This window comes from Naegleria gruberi, assembly GCF_000004985.1.
Source record: "Naegleria gruberi genomic scaffold NAEGRscaffold_524, whole genome shotgun sequence".
In the NCBI taxonomy this organism is placed as follows: Eukaryota; Heterolobosea; class Eutetramitea; order Acrasida; family Naegleriidae; genus Naegleria; species Naegleria gruberi.
The window spans coordinates 1-1,301 of record NW_003162976.1 but is presented as its reverse complement, the minus strand read 5'-3'; the positions used below and the strand labels follow the sequence as shown (position 1 = coordinate 1,301).

The 1,301-nt window shown below is 32.8% G+C and overlaps 1 protein-coding gene across 1 annotated transcript in view; it reads left to right on the top strand.

The window, feature by feature from the left end:
* The window catches only part of NAEGRDRAFT_76860 (uncharacterized protein), a gene marked incomplete at both ends in the record, with an annotated part of 3,130 nt that extends 1,848 nt beyond the window's left edge, over nt 1–1,282 (top strand). The window contains one exon of the mRNA XM_002668182.1: nt 202–1,282. Within this exon, the coding sequence (XP_002668228.1) occupies nt 202–1,282 (1,081 nt within the window). The remainder of the gene's footprint in view (nt 1–201) is intronic.
* Between the last annotated feature and the right edge of the window lie 19 nt (nt 1,283–1,301).

The following is a 1,301-nucleotide window of genomic DNA, read 5'->3' as shown; positions in this document are numbered from 1 at the left end:
TCTTCCCCTTTAAGAATTCCATCTCTTTCAAATTTTCAATATTGTAAACCTTTCGTTCACATTATTAAATAGTCCTAAAATGATCAAAATATTAAATTAAATTGCATGTATTTGTAAATTTTTAATTTTTTAAAAAAAAATGTCTGAAATTTCTTGTTCCATTCATCTCATCGATTTTGATGCTGGGAATCAACACATTAGCCAAGCCTACAATTTCCTCCGAAAATTTATGAAAAATTCTCGCGAACGACAAGTAAAATATCAAAAGGTTCGGATCGATGCATTGTCTTTGGCTGGGTTGAATGCTTCTACTTTGGAATTGCTGATTAAACAGTGTAATGATGAGGAAATGGAAGAAAAACTGTGTGATGATATGGAAGTCATGTTAAAATATATTGATTTTCACGGAGATTTTTATTTAAAAGCAAGTCAACGATTACAGAATCATCATAAAGTGAGGAAAAGAGCAGTTCAGCAGAATGGAATGTTAATTTTGGATATGGATTGGAGATATATTACAAAAGATTTAATATTGGAAGCTGTTAAAGAGGATGGAATGGCCATTACGGTCTTTGAAAATAATGGATGTTGGGACACGGTAATTACAACAGAAGCAGTTAAAAGTAATGGCATGGCTTTGGAATATCTTGGTTCAGAAGTTACAAGTGATGCAATTGTAAACCTGGGAGCTAATGACAATCCATTCGTTAAGACTACAACAGCAGTGACAGATAGACAAGTGGGTAATAAGGTAGCTCTGTACCTTGGATTATGTCACGATACTATGGGCAATTGTATTGGAAAGGAAATTCTTGTTGAAGTCATGAAAGTTCATCCATATTCTCAATACTATTTGCAACATGTTAACGATTTGTCTCTTTCTGAAATTATCGAATTAACCAAGTTGTCTGTGAAATACTCTGGAGAAATAGTTGATAGTATTAATGTTGAAGGATTTCCTGTTGAAGAGTGTGAAAAATTAATAGAATATGATGGAAATGCGCTGTGTTTAATTAATGATGAAAATCAAACAAGAGAAATGATACTCCAAGCTGTTCAAAATAATGGAGAATCTTTGGAGTATGCTAATATTGATCTTGTTGATGATGAGATAATAGCAGAGGCAATTAGAAATAACCCAGAAGCTATTCAGTATGCCTTTGTGCACTCAGATAAAACCGATTTTAAGAGTTTCATATTGAATTTGGCTAAAGAGAATGGAGAGATTATTTGCTACACTCATAGGGAAATAAGGAATGATAGAGATGTATTGTTAGCTGCTGTGAGTAATTATGGAATGC